Source organism: Cataglyphis hispanica, chromosome 11 (assembly GCF_021464435.1).
Source record: "Cataglyphis hispanica isolate Lineage 1 chromosome 11, ULB_Chis1_1.0, whole genome shotgun sequence".
Classification (NCBI taxonomy): domain Eukaryota; kingdom Metazoa; phylum Arthropoda; class Insecta; order Hymenoptera; family Formicidae; genus Cataglyphis; species Cataglyphis hispanica.
Window position 1 is genome coordinate 5,635,874 of NC_065964.1, and position 17,563 is coordinate 5,653,436.

Here is a 17,563-nt window from a genome sequence, read left to right on the forward strand (position 1 = left end):
AAAATTAACGCTTTATCATTTATCACTATTTAAAATGTTAAATATTTTGGAAAAAATTCAATATGTATAACTGGAAAATTATAATTTTATTCTATAATTTGTACATGTAGTATCTTTATGTTTTATACAGATTAAAAATAATCGAAAAATATTTTTAAAGAATATTAACAATTATTTTGACACAATATAATAGTGTAACAATCCTATATTGACTAAATTATATGACAATTCAACTGTACAATATTCAAATTTAGGAAATTGTGTATCGATTGATATAAAATTATTTATTTCTAATATATCTGTATAATATATATATATACATTTGATTCACACAGTCTAACAGTCTCACAAATATCAAATTATATATATATTATGTAAACGGTTCGTTGAAAAAAAAATTATCAGCCAGAAGCTTTAGACATCCTTTTACATGCATTTCATAAATAATACAATAATCTTACCTATATATTACGCATTGCATTGTGTTGTTCTGTGCGATAAAACATTGCACAATGTATCTGCTTTCTTTACGAATAATTTTAAAAGTCTTTGAAAGAAAATACACAAGTTATCTCAAGCATCGACTAGCTTTCCCTGTTGATCTTGGAAGGCTTCATTGACTTCCTCCTCGGTACTAATTGATCTCTTCTGTAAAAGGTGTTTTACATCGTCCATAGCGTACTTTTGCATCACATAATCGTATCGACAAAAGCACCAATAAACTACGGAGACACCCATGTAGGATCCCAGGGCCATGTTCGTCGAGAGCTTTATGCGACTCGTGAGCACGAAGGTGACCAGGCCGGTGGCGAAGCCGCTGTAGATGCCATTCAACATGCTTTGTTTGAAACAGGGAATCTTGCTGATGTCTCGGCCAAACAGCATCACCGCCTTGGATCGGTCGTTCTCGTCTATAATTTCGGCGTCCATCACGTTGCGTTTCTGTTATACAAAACAATATAAACGCCTTTATGTAATTTTGAACAGCAGAAGACGCAAAGTGAGGTTAAACTAATAGCTGAATAAAATAAACAGACCTTATCGTTATCCTCGGATAATCAGCTATTCTGTCAAGACGGTATCCGAGATACTCGTACGAGGGCGTTGCGGGTGCAAAATTTTAAATGGCGGCGGTGATTCGAGCGCTCGTTCGGCCATGTTCGACTATCGCCGGTCTCGGTGTTCAGTTCAGTTGCGTGTGGGGCGCCGGTTGACTGGTTGACATTACTTGACATCGTGCAGCGCGACGCGTGTTGCTATCGAGCTCGAGTGACAGGTGGTGCTCCAATCCGTACATTAGTCGTTCGCGCGAGGAACGTGATCCGCAGGAAGACGTTGTCAACGTTTGTAAAGTGTGGTGCCTACGATAAGGGACACCAAGGGACACACGCGTCACGAGTGAGAAAGAGGAGGAGTGAGGAAACATCATCGCGTCTTGAATAGAGCCGCAAGTCGTTACTTCGACTCCCACGAACACCCGTCCAAATCGCCGTGACATGCACGCACGATCGGTGCGTAGCTGTTCCTAGGTGCTCCCCGTGTGTCAGGTCCTACGATGTATACTACGTATTCGTGCGTCGACTTACCCAGGAGATTCAGTTGCAGAAAAGGTAAATGTTTATCCTCCTCATGTTTATCCTTCCTTCTATCTTGCGAACGCGTCCTCGCGAGTGCGAGATTGTCTGCATCGTGGCTCTTTAACCTTATATTCGCGAAAACATTCGCGACTAATTGTGATTGGAAGATTTCACGGAACTACTATCATTGTGCGTGTGTAAATTGGAATTTGTAATTCTCGATATTACAATTTGAATTTTCGGAACGATCCATGATACATATGTCTCGTAAGTATGTGACGTATGCTGGAGACATTTAACGTTACGTCATCCGTGTAATGCACGGAACGTGCTACTCCCCGAAAAATAATTTACGGCTAAAGGGTGTGGAAATGAAACCAATATGCATCCTGAATTTACAATTGGCATTGCATTCCAGAAAGTATTATTTGAATAATACGATATTTCAATGTACATATTTTACGTTTTATTATTTTTAATTTTCCTAATATTTGTTTCAATTGTGTTCGACGATAAAACTACTTCGAGAAATATCCACTTCGACCAAGATTTGACGGCGAGTTTTCTGAAATTCTCGCATGATAGTGGACGATTTTATTTTATTTTTTCCAGTGTATTCGAGATTACTCTCCGGCAGGCCAAGCAAAAAACCGCAGGGATTTTCGTTTCTGTGAGTACGGAATCGTGGAAACGCGGTGCGATATTGATTCAGGATAATCGCAAGACGTGTAATGTGTAACTTTTATTGAGGGGGAAAGGTGCATGCACGCAATTTTCTCGCTGCTATCTCGTGCACTATTAATCATATCTGGCTATCTCTATCTTTTCTTTCTTTCTATTTTACTCTCGATTTTCGCGAACAAATTTTATTCCACGGATTAATGATTTAAAAGTTAAAAATAGTTTACGAAAAATTGACGAATTAAGGAAATAAATTGCAAGAATTTTTTTTCGATTCTGAAAAAGACACATATTCCAGAATTCTAGGATCCAAAATTCCGATAATAATTCAGTCATCATTATAAATTAAAAAATCGTTAAATAAAATTAAATATATAAATGATTTCATTAAGTTGACAGCTATTATTTTCACGACTTTTCTCGCAAACGACAAAGTCCGATTGCGAAGATTTTTGGAAGAAAATAATGATATAATAAAACCGGGCTCTCTCGATATTAGAAAATTACACCTACGATGGCGTAGGATATCTCCTAGTACTTTACGATGCTTGCTAACGGTAAGCGGAGATTTCGCATGAAAAAAAAAAAAAAACACGGCAAGAAAGGTCAGATTCCATGCATTTATGCAACGCGAAGCATCAACTTGCAGACACAATTACCTGTCACTCGTAAATCACCTCGGATTTGTATTAAAATCGACCGACCATATAGATCGCATCTTCTACGGCATGGAAATAAGCGGTTTACGAAATGAAATGTACACAAGATGGTCTATCATTACCGCGATATATCTCATACTCGTCGATTTTAGGTTTCGAGATGCTTTTATCTCGAGTCGAAATTTTACTCCTATTTTCAATCTCAATTTTCTCACGTTTGTAATTTGAAAGGAGAGAACTTTAATTTGCATCAGAATTAAGCTTTTACTATCTTAAATTGAATCGGTGAAAATGTCTTGATTAAAGCAGTGATATAAGATTTCATCGAAGATCAGTGTGAATATTTTTCATTAATCTTTAATGAAATCACTCAAACATTGCTTCTCCATCTTATGTCTCACTGATTATAGTCAGTAAGATTTCACTGAAAATCAGTGATAATTGTACATATTTGTAACATTTAAAATGTTTTTTCTATTTATTTTGGATTGCTATTATTTGGGAGAAATTTTCACATACACATGTCTGGAATAAAACATATTTAAATAGGATACAAATTTAGAATTATATATATATATATATATATTTTTTATTAAAGATATAATAAAAATCCACAAAAAATGGACAAGGCTCTTAATCAAAATTTCAGATATTTCTTTATTAAAAAATATGTTGCTATAAATTTATATATTTCATTCAGTAGGAGAGAACTTTCGGCTCGAGGTTTTGCTCTTTGGAAATTTTCAATTTTTGAAATTATTTTTGTATTTGTGCGCCGCGAGGGATGTATACTGTACGACAAACGCGAACATACGTTTCCGCAATCGTCGCTCTCTAAGTGATAAAAAAAATCGGGCCAGTGCCATTTATCGTCCTACATTTGGAGATCGTAACACGCGCCGGACACCTTTCACCATCTATGCGATGCATTTAAAATCAAATTCTTCGGAGCACTCCCACCTGTCTACGCGTGGGTTTTTTTAAATTGACAGTCAAACATATGTTATCCCAAGGAGAAATGCTCGCGACCCATAGATAATGCATTGTAAGGAATGTTTTCACACATTCTAAATAATAACGTTATTCCAGATATTCGGTAACGGTACTCGCGATATTCATCTTGCAAAAGATTGAATACACGAGTGAATCGTTACATTCCGCTCGCATAGGTCATTATCCGTCTACATTCGCGATCGAATTTTAAAAGCGAACGGTATCCCAGTCGGATCTTTAAAATCCTCGTCCCATTTTCCAAATTTATTCCTCTCTCGCGAGATTTACCTCGCCGCTATATTTTCGTTGATTTAATGGTCCAATTTTTAAGGACGGAATATTGTATTTTTATTTCATACATATCTATTTTTTTTTAATTAAAATTAGATAATATTATAAACAACAGAAATCTTTAACGATACAGAGTATCTCAAAGAAATCCGGGAGTGAACAAGAGCGTGTCTCGAATTTCTTGGAATGTCCTTTCATCTCTCGCTGTATCTAACGCTTCTTCTCCGTATATTGCAACGTTGGCGCATCTAATGGGGACGCGAGTTTGGTTCGTGACCTGCAGATCGCGAACCGTGTAACGCGAAAGATAATCATAGACAGTGCACCTGGATACGTGCCTGTATTAAATCGCGCATTTTCTCCCTTCGACCGAAATAGGCCTCTGCGTATCGATCAGTACGTATTTATTTATGCCTGTCGGTGGTGGTACTTCTTCCATTTCTTGGCGCATATCTCCTTCTACTGCAAAAAAAATTCTCTTATGCTTTGTTTAATGAGGGGAATTGAAAGATATTACTTTTCACTTCGCGTTGATTGCGAAGTGAAATATTAATGAGGGCTGAAGGGAAGAGTCAGAAGTGTGCAATCAGGATGATTATTACACGCATAGTTTAACTCTTTCCGCTATACGTGTGTCATATGATGGTACGCGGGTGTATAAAAAACAATGGAAATTTGTCTACTAATCTCTAAGTGAAAAATATACTCTGGTGTGTACTCTGTGAGCTCCGAACTTTACGCGGCTCTCTTCTAAAGGCTCTCTTCGGCTTTAATAAATGTAGAGTAGAACATAGATTAGTGTGGAAATTCACGCGAATCTAATATACGTACTTTTCATGTTGACAGTATTCGGTGCTGGGACAAGGTTGGTGGATCTATATGGGGCAATGCGTGTCTCGTAAGGCGGGCGCCGTCGTCGCAGCATCCGGTCATCATAATTCGCCTTCGTACCGTATCATGGACAAGAAACAGGTGAGACTTCGAGTCGAAATTTTCCCACTATTTTCAATTTCGATTTTCTCGCGTTTATGGATTTTAGAGAATTTCAATAGTGAAAGAGAGAGAGAGAGAAAAAAATTTAATTTATATGTTATAAGAATTGAATTGATACTTCAAATAAACCATCTCTCATTTAGAGATTCAAAAATTTTATCCAGCTTTTATCAGTGACATTTTCATTAATTTAATTTAACAGTCTTAGGTTAAAATAATTTCAAGAGTACTCTATTTACAGTATCAGCAGATATTAAATTGGAAATTGAAATCGAAAGTAGGAGAACAATTTTAACTCGCTGTCAGGAGTGCCTAGATTCGAGTCGTCACGACTCATAAAAAACCATCACGCCATAAAAACACTGCTCTTTCTATCGTCGATGGACATTGAACTTCGAGGTCCGCGCTCGCCGCCGCAACGACATCGAGTTTCGCTCGCCGGATCGCGTTCACTCAACTCTGTCCCTGACTCTTTTTCGTCATCGTTGCGTTTACATAATATTCATCGAATACTATCCGCGTATATACGCTACAATATGCGACGTATCGCGTGTGTATCGCATCGCGATATATGTACGCACGTATATAGTGAAAAATCTAACTGATTGTACGGATGGCTAGCTAAAGTCCACGTTGAAGTTCAATGCCCTTCCTCATGTTTCCACCTGCAACGGTATCGCTACCACCTGTGAATATATCATTCGCGCGCTTCTGTCGTGTCTCTATACGACGTAATACGGCTTGCATCCCGTTCCGTTCTGTGAAAATCCGCGCAATCGACGATGCGTGACCGAATATTGCGTTGGAGTATTACGTTGTTGAATGCGTTGAATTAACGCTATCTCATGACATATATCGAAATTAAAAGTACGACATGATCATTTTATCTCGAAATGAATTATATTCGTCTTGCGACCTGAGTCGAAATTTATCTGCTACTTTTCATCTTAATTTTCAATCTACTCTGATATTTTAAACAATAAGTTCACACTTTTTTTCTTGTTAATTTACAATCGTGGAGCAAAAAGAAATGTAAATGGTTAAATGAGAAAATGTTTGTTTACCATTAAACAAAATAGGATAATTTTTCTAGCTATAAACGTAAAAAATGGAAGTTAAATAGAAAAATTTCGATTTTAAAAGATTGATATAGTTATTATACTATCGATCTTTTCTTCGTATAATTATTTGCAATTTGAAATCGGCACTTTCGCATATATGAACGTAAAGGAAATCATTCCACGTATAATCATTCGCACGCTTGAATACTTTCACTAACATTTAATGCAAGAAAGGTTTTTATTACCTATCAAATGTATCGATGTATCAAGGTACATCGAGCTCCGCTTTCGCGGCACGTTAACTTTCTCATATAAACGAATTGCATCGAGTTAATTGTCTTCGAACGACCATATGCACATAAATGCAAATAGATATATAATGTATCCAATGCATTAGGATAAACAAGTTTATAACGATAAATAATGTTGCGGAAAATAGTCTCTATATTCTTCAAGAAATCACAGAAATAACGTAGCTTTTGGGGAATAATCAGTCCGCGAACGTCGTAAATGGTTGAAAAGTTGATTTATAGCTCTCCGTTCCTTAACAAGGTTGAGTTACCACTAATTTGCGCGAATCTTATACGATCAGCCTGCGATAGCAAGGCGCGCTTCTCCGCGATAAGCATCAACGTACACATGTAGATTGTTCGTTAATTAAATTTATTCATTAATCGCGACCGACCTAATCTCGCCAATGGTTTTTCACATATACACGCGCCGTTAAATTCTCATCCGGAAACAAAACCCCGCGCTCTTGTGAGAGTCTTTTTGCCCATTCGAAATTATTAATTCACGCGACCGCTCTTGCTTCGGTTGAACATGTGCTTTTCATTGTTCGTCGTCACGCGTGTCGGTTCCGTGGGTAGTCTCGCGCCGGGCCGGAAACCGAGAGGCTGAAAACCGGCACAGCACCCGCACGGTTCAGGTGCGAAGAAGGAGAAATCGGTGGAGAGAGAACGCGCCTTATCTCTCCATTGTTCTTCTCTCGTCTCCTATATCCACGTGCTCTCAGCCGTGCCGATTCGCACGGCGATCACGCTTGCTCCCGCGATCGAACGATGCCCGCTTGCTTCTGCCATTGTCCTCCCTTTCATGATTTCTCGTTAATGGCTGAAAATCCGCGGGCTCTCTCCCCGATCGAGAGACGTACGTGTCTGTAAGCGGAAGCGCCTTTCTTTCGGTTGCGTATGCGAGAGAGTTTCATTGATGATCGAAGAAAAGAAGACTCACTTTAACTCTCGCGATTTTATCACGAGATAATACACATAAGTCTATTTGCGAAGTCTTATCAGCAAGGTCGATAACTAAATGTAAGTCCGACGTCAGTGGAGAAAAAAAAAGATCAAGATTGTATTTTTATCAGGAAATACGTCACGATAATCTTATCGTATTAATCCATCTGTTAGAGAATCTTTGTTTCTTCGTAAAACTTGATATCACAGTAGCTGGTATGATGGTATCTTTCAAAAATCATCGATTGTGTTTGTTTAATAATAGAATTTGTTAATAATAAGTTTGGTGGAAGAAAGACTGCACAAATTAAATTTCGTGGAGTTGAAAGATTAACGAAACTACATCCTTCAATTAATTTCAGGTGAAATTTTAATTGTAATTTTAAATTAAGACTTAGTTATATGAAAAAAAGGGAATATGGAAAAAATGGAAATATCCAAAAAATGCTAATTTTTGTCGACTGATCTTGAAAAAATCAACTCCTATTTGGCTAATCTACTGTTAAAAAGACATTTTGCCTGAGATCTATCTATATTTATTGAAATAGATTAAATAGAAATTTTACATAATCAATTTATCGAAAATTTATGTTTGTAACATTATTTGATTCGGTGAATCACGTTACTGATTCGTGCTTCAAATTCAATGATTAGCATGAAAGAGATCACTCCGTTTTGATAGTTTCGCATGATCGACATTCAATTCTGCAAGAATCCTTCCTCTTGATAATAATGCGCTACGATTTGACGTAGACTTGTCAGTTAAACTAGATGATTCATATACAGGGTGCGCCCTGAATGAAAGTGATCGATAATATGTAGGAACGTTTCTCTTCGCCGAATCGATTCGTCTTTAGCGAACTGGGAGGGAGGGGGGGGGAGGTAGGAAAATATTATACGCATCGTTTCTACGCTACTTGATTTTAAACCCGAGCCAGTCCGAGAACAGACGATTTGTATGTCTCATCTGTCATGCTCTATCTCTGCAACTCTTTAACGAAGTCAAAATTGAATAAAATACATGAGATACGCTCCCTCACTCCTCCCACTTCTGCTGCTAAGACACCCTGTATATCGAAAGAAACCTGGGCCGCGCGGGCGCATCCGCAAGATCAGCAGCCCCTCGGCTGATGCGTCGGCGACGTCGCGGCGCCGGCGCAAACAGCCGGATCGATCCCGCTTTCCTCGCGGTACGACGAGAAGGCCGGGTGAGCGAGCGAGGCGCAAGAGGGGCGCGGGGGTGACGACGACGAACAGCGACGTCGTCGGTGCGCCGTCGCGCGTTTCCGCGCCGTCGAGAGATCGTCGCGTACTCTCCTTACGATGTGACGGATCACGAAGAGAGATTCCTCCGCCATCCTCTCCTCGAGAAGAACTCACGCTTTTCGTGTCGGTTAAGAGTCAGATATTCGCGACATGAGGACGCGAGCTCGAAGCCCCGTCGTGGGCGGCCGTCAATCCCCGTGAGAGAGATCGATCGACAACCGGCCGTGTGACATTGGCCCGGGCGCGCTGTCATGGAGTACCGGTGCGGCAGCACGAGATGCGAGGACGATTCGCTGGAGAACGAGAAGGGCATCAGCGTTGCGGTAAGGCATGCCGGGACGCGATAAAAATTTGCTCTTTCCCTTCGGACTTTCTCTTTTACGGAAAGAAGTCAGAGAATCTCGAAACTATGAAAAATCTCGATGAAATTGTATTATTAATTGTTATCGAATTGTCATTTATCAAGTGGCTTTAATAGCTTCTTTTATTTGTAAATTTTATATCAGATATCGAAATATTTATAAAATTCAATTTCCGAAATGAAAATGTTTTCTGATATCTAATGTCCATTTATGATGCAATATATATATTGCGTAAGATATTTTCTGGTTCTTATAATGAAACTTGATATAATATTATATTTAATCATCGTCATAAAAAATACCGAATATTTAATCTTAATAATTTAGCAGATTTCGACTCCATGTAATTTCAATAATTTTTTTTATTATGTATATCGTGACGTGTTGCAATATACGCGTAATAGAGTATAATATGTACACAATGATTTGAAGGAGACATCTTCACGATTGATTTGCGATCGTATCATCTTTTCTCGGTTTGTCGAATGCGAAGTAAATATCAAGATTTCCGAGCTTCTTTTGCGGGAATGCGAACGCGATCTCAAATTTATCGGGATGCCGTCGAGTAGTTACTCTATTTCTGGAGTTCGAACGAGGTTGGCCGTTCTCGGCCCGAGACGAAAACGACACACTCGGACTCCGTGAGTTGTCGTACACAGTCGATCGAAGTTGGCGTCTTCTTCCATCAGCGACTCGACAATCGTGGACAATGTGGTGCTCGCGTATACGTGGCTCCGGACAAAGAGTTTCCTTTGCAGCGGGATGCGCTATCAGCTCCACGTCGTTATATAACTCCGTATACACATTTGTATACGAATATCGATTAATATCGTTGCAGACCACGTAATAAGTTTGTCGAACAAACCCTTAAACCGCACGAACGCGCGGCACCGACGTATGAATATTTGCCGATCATGCCAGGTAAATGTCTAGAGAGAAGAAACACGGAAGAGAGACGAAATCGCGCTCGGCAACTAAGCAACTAAGATATCTTATATAATCGATGATGGAACAAAGTTCAGGCTAATTATTAAAACTCAATTATACGGGATATCGATTTTCTTCCGCGGATATAATCTGCGACTGATTATACGTGACTAACGCTACTGATAATCCACCTTACATCTTGATACGAAGTACTCTTTTATTATCATGACGGCTGCAGAAACGTGATAGAGGAATTGAGACCGTTAATAACTTTTTATACTTAAAAAAGTTTAATAAGATGACCTCGAAAATTTCCTTCTATTTTTTTCCTATAATTCTCACTTTACTGATTCTTTTTGAATAATCCGATTAATTTTTTTTTTTTTAGAATTCTCTATTTAATTTATAGTTTTTCGAAAGATCCTCTTTTAAACTTTTTGGCGAGGAATCATTTTATTTACTGTTTATTTAAAACACAAAGTATAGGAGCTCAATTATTATATAAATTAAGTCTATCGAAATCCTAAAATTTATCAACATAAAATTTATAAAATTATGAAAATAGGAGCAAAATTTCCACTCGGTATGATTTAATTCACTCTAACTTTGTTTTCACAATATCATACATTTTAATTAATTTTTTTTTCTACACCGCATATCCTTTAATTCTATTTTGTTCACACTTCTGACACGGACATCTCATTTAAATAAATTTTCGTTACAGAGCGATCTACGGGGTTCTTCAAGGCGTGGCACGTCACACACACGCGGCACCGCGATGTCTTTCGGCTTCCGGCGAAGGCCCACTAGCGGAATTCCGATGCCGATAACGAACTACGCCGCCGGCACCGTCACCGAGAAAAGCATGCTACATCCACGATCGAAGTCGGCCGGTCCGGAACAGAATCGCAGACGGGCAATGGACGACGACAACAGCAACGCGATCCATAATTCGTCATCCGGCCGGTCGACGCCGCGATTGGCGCCGCCGAAGAAGGACTCGAACGGAACCGGTGTCAGAACCAACCGTTTCGGGTATCGGCAGCCCCAGGCGAGATTCACAAACAAGGTCGGCGACATCTGTAGCAGTCACAATATCAGCCACTACAATCAGGAGAAGCTGCAACAACATCAGCAGCAACAATATTATCAGCAACAACAGCAGGAAAACTATTTTATCAAACAACAGCAGCCGAATAGGGTCGCGCACGTGCAGCAACATCTGTGCAGTACGACGGTGCCGACGAAGCCTCGCTCGTCGCCATCAAATAACGTGGCTTATGGCGGCAGTAACAATATGATGACGCAGTACGCGGACGCGAACAGACGAGTCTCAAGCATTCCAGAACCCATTAGCAGGTATACTCTGCATACTAGTCACCTGCCGCTTCCACAGTATGCTGTGCGAGTAAGCGATTCCAACTCTAAGATCGCTAAGACAGCGGCGAATCAAAGCAGGAAGATATCCACCTCGAAGGGTTCGTCCAGTTCGAAGGAGGGCTCAGTGACCGAAGATTCGGGCGTCAGCAGTCAGCCGGCTGGTCCAGAAGACGGTAGGATTAGGTCGATGGATTATGTGGACGAAAGCTCTTTGAGAAGACGCGGCGTCGGTAGACCGAGAAACCTGCGTATGGTGGTAAACGGTAAAAGCTTTGACGTGAGAGATGTCCGAGACGACGACAGCACGGTCACGGAGATTTCTGTGATTCCGTTGCCCAAGTCGTTCGCGACCGCCGCAGTCAATCTGAATACCGGCTTTGTGCGCGAACGAGCTACGCAGTACCAACGAATCGTTAATAAGGACAACAGGTATACCGACTCAACCGCGTCAATGTCTACGACGTCCTCGGAGGGGTACGAAGAAGGTTGTCTGAGCGAGGAGAAGGTCTACAAAGACCGTTCTCGTACGGAGAAAATCCCATCCATAAAATCGGACTTTAGCCCGCTGAGTTCGGACGATCCCGAGTACGGTCATGGGGAGGCCATGGCGGATGAGTACTCATTGAGCTCCAGCGACGAGTGCCAGCGTTCAAATTCCATCATCGTTCAGCATGCGCAGGCGATTACCGCCGCTACGAAGAGCAACACGGCGTCGAAGAACGCTCTGCGTTCGGTGCTGCTCACCATCGAGGATCCGGCCTTTGCTGCCGCCGCTGCTACCACGACTACTCTGATAGACGACGAGACCTCGCCGGTCGATAGTCTGTTCGATAGCCCTACCGCTAGCATAACCCAGTCAGATGGAAAACCTTCGAAGAGGGATGAAGAACATGCTCTAGAACGTTCCGACAATACTCTTGAGGATGATAGTCCCGGCACGCCGACGAACGCCTCCAATTCGCTCAGCCTGTCCGAAGGTAGAGAGTTCTTCGACGACGAGATTGCGGATCAACCGGGATTAATCTTCGATGACAGCAACTCGAGAGCCAGAATCGAGACGCAGTCCGCGATGGGGAATCAAGTAATCACCGAGAATAGCCACACTCTAATCGAGACGAGCTCTAAGACAGGTTAGTATGGATTACGATGCTATTCTTGGAATCCTCTTCTCCAAATGTATATTGTATATCAGTATCTAAGTAGCGAAGATTTTATTGAGTCTAATAATGAATCTAAAAATCTTCTCAGTTTAATAATTTCAATAAACTTAAAAGTAACAAGCATGTCCAGATAATAAATATATTATCAAGAAATTTTTATTTGATATATATTTTTTACTAATAATATATATTCGATTTAATTTATAGGTGGTGCGCACGTCAAGGGTGTAATAAACAGTCCTCATCACGGACAGCGTTTGCATCGAACGGGAAGCGTAGATACTTTGTCCCCCTGCGAATCCATCGCCTCAGATGATTTAATGCTGGATTATGATGGCAGTGACGCGAGTTCTTACGAAGAACAACAGCGGTTAGCATTAATCGATATAAATTTTTTATAAATAAATTATATACATGAATTTTTTGTTTTTGATATAAAGAAAGTATAATTTTTTTTTCATCGAATCAAATTTGTATAATTATCATTATCTTTCAGATTAAATTCTAATACCGCATTGCACGATCTGGATGACGCCACTATAATTTCCGAATTGGAAGCTCAAGGCGAAGAAGTGATGCGACAGTGGAGCTCGTTGCTAAGCACTGCTCATATGCAGGACGAAGTGAATTCCAATTCCGCCAACAACAATTCCGTCAACAACGCAATGGGCAACAATAACAATCAGACCACCATCGAATCTGGGTGTGTATTCGTATTTTTCATCTTTAATCTTTTTACGCTTGCATTGTTCGAAATGCGAAATTCCGTGATGCACGAAGCTTCTTTGAGAATGATAAACGAAACGATACCGTGATTAGCATTACAACGTGTAACGTTTTACTTGCAAATGATATGTAAATTATGCAAAGATATGTTTCTCTTCTCTGAACGAGACGTGGGAGAAGAATAATACAGCTTTCTATATGTGTGCGTCAGTATTGTTACATTTCCTTACGTAGATAATATCTGGCAAACTACAATTATTAGATCTCTGTTTTCGTAACATCTTTTTGTTATTTTTTGCATATTATTTAGTTGTTTTAATTGCATCATCACCTCATTTTTTTGCGTTTTGAACGAATGCCTGCATGTATTATACATTTTCATCAATCGTTTTGTATGTTTTTCTATTTGCAAAATAATGGATTAATCTCGAATGCACAATTTGGGTTAACTTTAAAGCGTTTATAGTAGAATTTTTAATGTGAAAACTGTAATACAATATATGTAGTACAATATAGAAGATAGAAACTGTAGCAGGCTTTTATCTAGAGACGATAAGTTGCATAGGAAAATTGAATATCTTACCAATGCTATGATATAATTAATGGAGGTGCATATTATGTGAAGAAAAGGAGATAAAGAATGTCATCCAATTAATTACATTAATGTATGTTCGCTGTTTCGTGTCCACTATAACTATATATAATCCGCACTCGTAAACTTCGATCAGTAATTTTTTTTGAATTTTTTGTACATCATTTTTCGTGTACAAAAAATTCTGCAAAGATAAACTAAAATGCATGATATAAGACAGTTATAAAAAGTCAATAATATACATATTTGTATAGTTCTTTAAAATATCTTGCCGATAAATTTTATCTTCAGAAAAACTGCATTCTTTTGCACTTTTTTCAATCTTGCAATATTTTGAAAACTTAATACCACTTATACTATCTCTTATATACTCTTCTATTAATCTTTTTTTTTGCGTACTATGTATAATTTAAGATCTCTATCTTTTACACAATTATCTTTTTGTTCGGTTGAATAATAGCTTAGCGACACCGTCTGCAAAGAGGAAGAGTGTTGTAATATCCCCTGTGAAGATTCTTTTTATATCTTACATCATTGATTATTATTAATAGATACGATGATACAATTTTACGTTAATTCACATAGTGAGAAGATATTAAATTGCAATGAAGGATCGTAAAAGTTGATCATTACAGAAAGTTATGCATATTCGTAAGTCCCGTCTTCTTTCAGCATTTTAATTAGAAAATAATAAGATGAAAATAAGAAAATAATTTCTTCAGTATCGGGAGCATGAAGCACTTTACACGAAAATTAGAAATAACATAACACTTTGGATCGTATTGTTGCAACAATAATTGCTCTATTGCGAGTTGTATAAATTTCGAGCGCGTCATGGCCACAAGCGCATAACAACCTACTCTCTTTCGCGGCGTTAACTCTTTTTTTACTCTCTTAGCGAACGAGAAAGAGCAAAACATCTCCAAATTCGCCTATTAGATCCGTCCTCCCTCGAATTACCGTTGCTCACCTGCAGTCCTTGTTCGACTTTAATCGACATCCTCGAAGCTTTCATCAACTTATGTACTTGTCTATTTTGTCAATCATTTCATTCAGTTTTTCATTAAATAGTAATCAATGTATGCGATCGAATAGATAAAAAAACGTTAGAAGAGATCTAGTTGAGATTACGCGGATAAATTGATTTAATGCTGATAATGCGTGATATTTTCGTGTAAAGATCAATCTATTAATTAACTAAAAATGGGAATGTTTTATTTTTCACGAAAATTTTACAGATTCTCGACAACAAATTGTATTCTCTATTCGACTATATTTATCCTTTGCTCTCAAACACTTTTTACGTTCAAGACACGTACGCGATAATCTTCCCTCTCCCTTGCTTGTATAAAATTTAAAAAAAAAAATAAACATATCCGCATCCGCCACAGGAGACGCCACAATTCAGCGACAGTATTCTGTGTTCTAGCGCGCTAATAAAACGGGTGAAGCAATTGCAAATCCCCGATGAGGACTCCGCGGGTGGAGACTACTACCAGCTGACATACCCTAACTAGCGAGCGGGGTCCGCCGATTCTCCCTCGAATGTCGACTAAGCAAAACCGATAACCGCAAGCTGATAATAACGCACAGACGCAGGCTTAACTTGTGAGTGATCGCGTCTCGTAAAACAAAAGTCGCAAAAATTGCTCACGTTAAAATGAAACAGCGTCACCAAGTTTTACGATGAACGAAAGATATTGTCGATACATAAATTTTTATGAGACGAGAGTATCTCGTTGCGTAAAGAGATGAAATGATTCTGTATCTGAGCGCGATCACTCGCGAGATAAACGAATAGACATTGTCAGAAGCGAGAGAGAAGCGGGCATAATTATAAAGGGGGGAGAATCCGAGCGATGATAACACGCGATGTCGCAACTAAAAAATTTAGCGATTAATCGTTTTATGCTGACCTGTGCAACTTTCGTCTAGGCTATGATCAAATGGAAAAAAAAAGAAGTGACACACAAAGTTGTCAAATATTATTTCCAATACGTAGTTTCAAAGTTTAGTTAAAATAATTTGAAATATGAATTAAAAACATATATATATATATATATATATATATATATATATATATATATATATATATATTATTTCTGTATAATTATATTATTTCTTTCTTTTGTATACATATATATAAAAGAGAAAAAAAATTTTTTACGTAATTCCTTGTCTGATAATTCTGTGTATTAACGTTTCACAACTTGTAGATATAATTTTTTTAATCTTTTGACAGACTTCGTGTGTACAATTATCATTTGTTTAGAGACTTGTGCTGTGTTACATATCCTCTTGCGTGCGTTTTTGAAGTATTGATTTTTTTTTTTGTTCCTGAGGAGTATACTAATATATAATAACTTATACGTCCCCCATCCTACTCCAACTTCTTAAGCCCGACTTGGATGGGAAAGATGCTACCTCAAATGATACTAGTCCTCCGACCCACCTCCGTGAAAATTCATTATCTCGTTAGTTTACTCGCCTTTCTTTGACCTAAGAAAAAAATATGGCTTAAATCATGACTTCGTAAGAGTCAGGTAACTTTCTCGAGATTACACAATGCGTCTTTATTATAGTCGCATAAATTACTAATTCTCAAGTATAGTCGAAGTGTAGTCGAAGCATAGTACGCGATAAAGAGTAACCCACCCTGAGACTCACGGTCGATTCGCTTTGTTCTGGTAAATAGCGCTGCTTCAAAGGATGACTCGCTTGGATATTTCCTTAGCTTAGCACAGTGAACCAGCACAGAGCGAATACACGATGGGGACGAAACATGTAGTAATGAGGGTGATAGAGATTATTTTTCTAATTTCGTATTTTTCCAATACGGTGGTTGAAAGCCGAATCCTTCCAAAAATTGTCGTCCTATCGCAATTCAAACACCGGTCCAAACTGGTTTCGATGCAATCTCTTGTAGTAGATACCGTCTAGTCTTGTAGTCATCCCGATGATCGTCGCTTTCAACAATAATAATCACATTCGTACTATTCAAAATACGTAGATATTAGAGCGCGAAGGGTAATCACACTTCGGGATGTTATCAAGTATTAATTAATTAATCGTATACTCTCTTGTGGCATTATAGAAAACTACTGTTAGGCGTAGACGCGTAGCTTCGTAGAAGAGACGAGCAGTCTCTCTCTCTCTCTCTCTCTCTCTATGTGCGGTCAAGTAACTCGACTCGATATCACCCTTCCTTCCAAGGTCATTGTAGAAGATGAGAACGACGCGGCTACTATTTGATACACGATTGTTATCGATATAAAATTATAAATCTATAATACGCATTCTATTAGTTATGTAATTTTTAATTATCTAAAGAATTCGAAGCGGTTATTTTTATGCCCAATTGCTTATAAACTCTAAACTGTTTCTATCGTTACGTTGCAACATTCTCTTTGACCTCTCGTAGCCTCGTGCTTATCCTCGTCCACGAAACGTTTTCTCGAGTTATCGTTTATTTCCTGCCGTATGAGATACTCTTACCGTTATCTTACATTCGATTCCTAACACGAGCAATCACGAAATACGGCATCACATTGTATAAGCACAATTTAATCCTTCTTGCGTTTAAAGTGATTGGCTCATTTTTCCATAAGCGAGGAAGACCAACGACCTATTATAGACGCTTCTTTGAATACAGATGCTTTT

The 17,563-nt window shown here is 38.8% G+C and overlaps 2 protein-coding genes across 9 annotated transcripts in view; one reads left to right on the forward strand and one right to left on the reverse strand.

Annotated features, from left to right (window-relative positions):
- Window positions 1–269: 269 nt before the first annotated feature.
- Window positions 270–1,156, reverse strand: LOC126852807 (uncharacterized). Its single transcript, XM_050597996.1, has 2 exons — window positions 1,038–1,156; window positions 270–942 (listed from the first exon to the last, which is right to left on the reverse strand). Exon 2 carries the CDS (start codon window positions 928–930, stop codon window positions 574–576), a length of 357 nt encoding a protein of 118 aa, XP_050453953.1. The 5' UTR covers window positions 931–942; window positions 1,038–1,156; the 3' UTR covers window positions 270–573.
- A 43-nt stretch (window positions 1,157–1,199) lies between these two features.
- Window positions 1,200–17,563, forward strand: part of LOC126852802 (uncharacterized) — a 28,708-nt gene continuing 12,344 nt past the window's right edge. For 3 of the 8 annotated variants that reach the window (XM_050597985.1, XM_050597986.1, XM_050597987.1), the window contains exons 1-5: window positions 1,200–1,610; window positions 5,048–5,173; window positions 10,770–12,555; window positions 12,793–12,955; window positions 13,082–13,288. In XM_050597985.1, the coding sequence (XP_050453942.1) occupies window positions 5,081–5,173; window positions 10,770–12,555; window positions 12,793–12,955; window positions 13,082–13,288 (2,249 nt within the window). In that variant the 5' untranslated portion in view covers window positions 1,200–1,610; window positions 5,048–5,080. Of the gene's footprint in view, window positions 1,611–2,189; window positions 2,248–5,047; window positions 5,174–8,752; window positions 9,080–10,769; window positions 12,556–12,792; window positions 12,956–13,081; window positions 13,289–17,563 lie in introns of those variants that run through there. The other 5 variants (XM_050597978.1, XM_050597984.1, XM_050597979.1 and 2 more) reach the window with 4 other exon arrangements.